Genomic DNA, 2,392 nt, shown 5'->3' with positions numbered 1-2,392 from the left:
TCACCCCCATGTGTGGTGTTCTTTTATAAATCCTGCTTTGATTTTGTAGGGTTAATGAATCTGCAGAATAACGTTCATTGGTTTGAGATAATACATGGCCATTATCTCTTCAAGCACTGATTCAGCCTGTTTATCTCTTTCCCCTTATTTAGGAACTCATGTATGTGTGTTTCTATATACTTGGTCTCTAATCCTCATTTCTGATTTTTCTATGGTTTTGACTCTAACTGCTTCATTCTGAATATTTTTCTACTGACCTGTATTCTAGTTCACAAGTTTTCTCTTTAGCTATTTCTAATCTCTAAAATTATTCATTGAGTTCCTAATTTTAGCCAATGTACTTATACAAATTATATATTATTATTTTGATTGATTCTGCACTTCTGGTAAGGATCTTAGTCTCATCTTTTATCCTTTAAAAATAATAACTTTATATAAAGCTTATGTGTTTCACCCAAAATCTGAAACCTCTTTGTGTTCTTCTATGGTTTCATAATTTTTATTCATATTGTAGGACCTCTCAAATTTTAAATTCTGTCTAGTAGTAGTTACACAAAATTTTTACAGATAACACTTGCAGTCTAGGATAACTCATCTTCCTCTTGAGATATGTTTATTCTTGCAGGATTTCAGAGGCAGTAGCACTCAGAACACATTTTAATACACTTACAGTGATTGAAAAGGTCAGAAGCTGAGCTGCATACCAACTCCTGATGTAACTCTTCCCTTGGTGCATCCTGTCTGGTCCCTGGTAAACAACCACTGTCAGCATTAGCTCTGAAAGACAGGCAAAACCTCCATGAACAGCCACCTGGCCTCTCAGTTTCCTCTTCAAAATGGGCTTATGTCTCAGGAGAAAAGGGGCTCTCACTAATGAAATCCCTGGGCCTCTGTTTTTCTTGAATTTTATTTGTAACTTTTACTAAATCTTAAGTTTCTTATACATTCAATCAGATTTTGTTTTTGCTCTTATTTATCTTGTAAGTAGTCTTCAGCAAGAAGTTTAGCTTGACCAACTTAAACTGCCCACGCTGGAGGTGTAATTCCCTGGTGAGGACTGAAGCTCATGCCACCCAAAAGAAATGGAAACCTCTCCATGGTCTACTTTCAAGACTTTGTGCTGGAGGGATTTGAAGGTGGCCTGGACACCCAGGCCCTGCTCTTTGCTGTGTTCCTGGCTCTATACATGGTGACTGTCCTGGGCAACCTCCTCATGATCATTGTTATCACCCTGGATGCCCGCCTGCACTCCCCAATGTACTTCTTCCTCAAGAACCTCTCCTTTGTGGACTTGTGCTACTCATCTGTCATTGCCCCGAAAGCACTGGCCAACTTCTTCTCCTCATCCAAGGTCATCACCTTTGCAGGATGTGCCATGCAGTTTTTCTTTTTGTCCTTGCTGGGCACAACTGAAGCTTTCCTCCTGGGTGTCATGGCCTATGACCGCTTCATGGCCATCTGTAACCCCTTGCGTTACCCCATCACCATGTGCCAGTCTGCCTGCACTCGCCTGGTGCTGGGCGCCTACTGTGGAGGCTGCCTCAACTCTATTGTGCAGACCAGCTTCACATTCCACCTCCCATTCTGCAGCTCCAACCGCATCAACCACTTCTTCTGTGATGTGGTCCCCTTGCTCAAACTCTCCTGTGGCAACACGGCCATCAATGAACTTCTCTTGTTTGGCATCTGTGGGCTCATCATTGTGAGCGTGACATTTGTGATCCTCATCTCCTATGGCTACATCATAGCGACCATCCTGAGGATGGGATCAGGAGCTGGGAGAAGCAAGATCTTCTCCACCTGTGGCTCCCACATGACTGCAGTGACTCTTTTTTTTGGGACTGCCTTTTTCATGTATGCCCAGCCACGAGCAATTGAGTCCATGGAGCAGGGCAAGGTGGTCTCTGTCTTCTACACGCTGGTCATCCCAATGCTCAATCCCCTCATCTACAGTGTGCGAAACAAGGATGTGAAGGAGGCCCTGCGGAGGCTGGGCCAGAAACACACGGCCATGTGAAAGATGTGCTGAAGGGAGTCAGTGTCCTGCAGGTTAGATGGAGGCATCATGGTTGCCAGGCTTTGCATGGTGGACTAGTTAATTTACATTCATAATTTTGACTCACACAGGAGGAATAAGCTTTAGAGATATAGTCAACATTGTGCCTACAATCAATAATATATTGTGCCTTAAAATGTATTAAGTGGTAGATCTTACTGTAAGCGCTCTTTCAGAATAATATTTTTAAAAATGACTCTTCACTATAGGAACAAACTGATGGTTGTTTGATTGTAGGGTGGGAAATGAGACTATTGGGGGATGGGCATTAAGTTGGGCACATGATATGTTGAGCAGTGATTGTTATATGCAGCTTATGACTCATTGAAAACTATA

At 42.6% G+C, this 2,392-nt stretch overlaps 1 protein-coding gene across 1 annotated transcript; it reads left to right on the top strand.

The window, feature by feature from the left end:
- The first annotated feature begins 1,066 nt into the window (after nucleotides 1–1,066).
- On the top strand, nucleotides 1,067–2,061 carry LOC112911265 (olfactory receptor 9S13-like). The gene has a single exon (XM_025987721.2). The coding sequence runs from the start codon at nucleotides 1,067–1,069 to the stop codon at nucleotides 2,015–2,017; it is 951 nt and encodes a 316-aa protein (XP_025843506.2). The 3' UTR covers nucleotides 2,018–2,061.
- The last annotated feature ends 331 nt before the right edge of the window (nucleotides 2,062–2,392 follow it).

The sequence above is a fragment of the Vulpes vulpes genome, chromosome 9, assembly GCF_048418805.1.
Source record: "Vulpes vulpes isolate BD-2025 chromosome 9, VulVul3, whole genome shotgun sequence".
NCBI lineage: Eukaryota > Metazoa > Chordata > Mammalia > Carnivora > Canidae > Vulpes > Vulpes vulpes.
Note: the sequence above shows the minus strand (reverse complement) of the source record. Positions and strands in the feature narration are given on the sequence as shown.

Coding starts and splice junctions, on each gene's coding strand:
- LOC112911265 (XM_025987721.2), top strand. CDS start 1,067: ATGCCACCCAAAAGAAATGGAAACCTCTCCATGGTCTACTTTCAAGAC.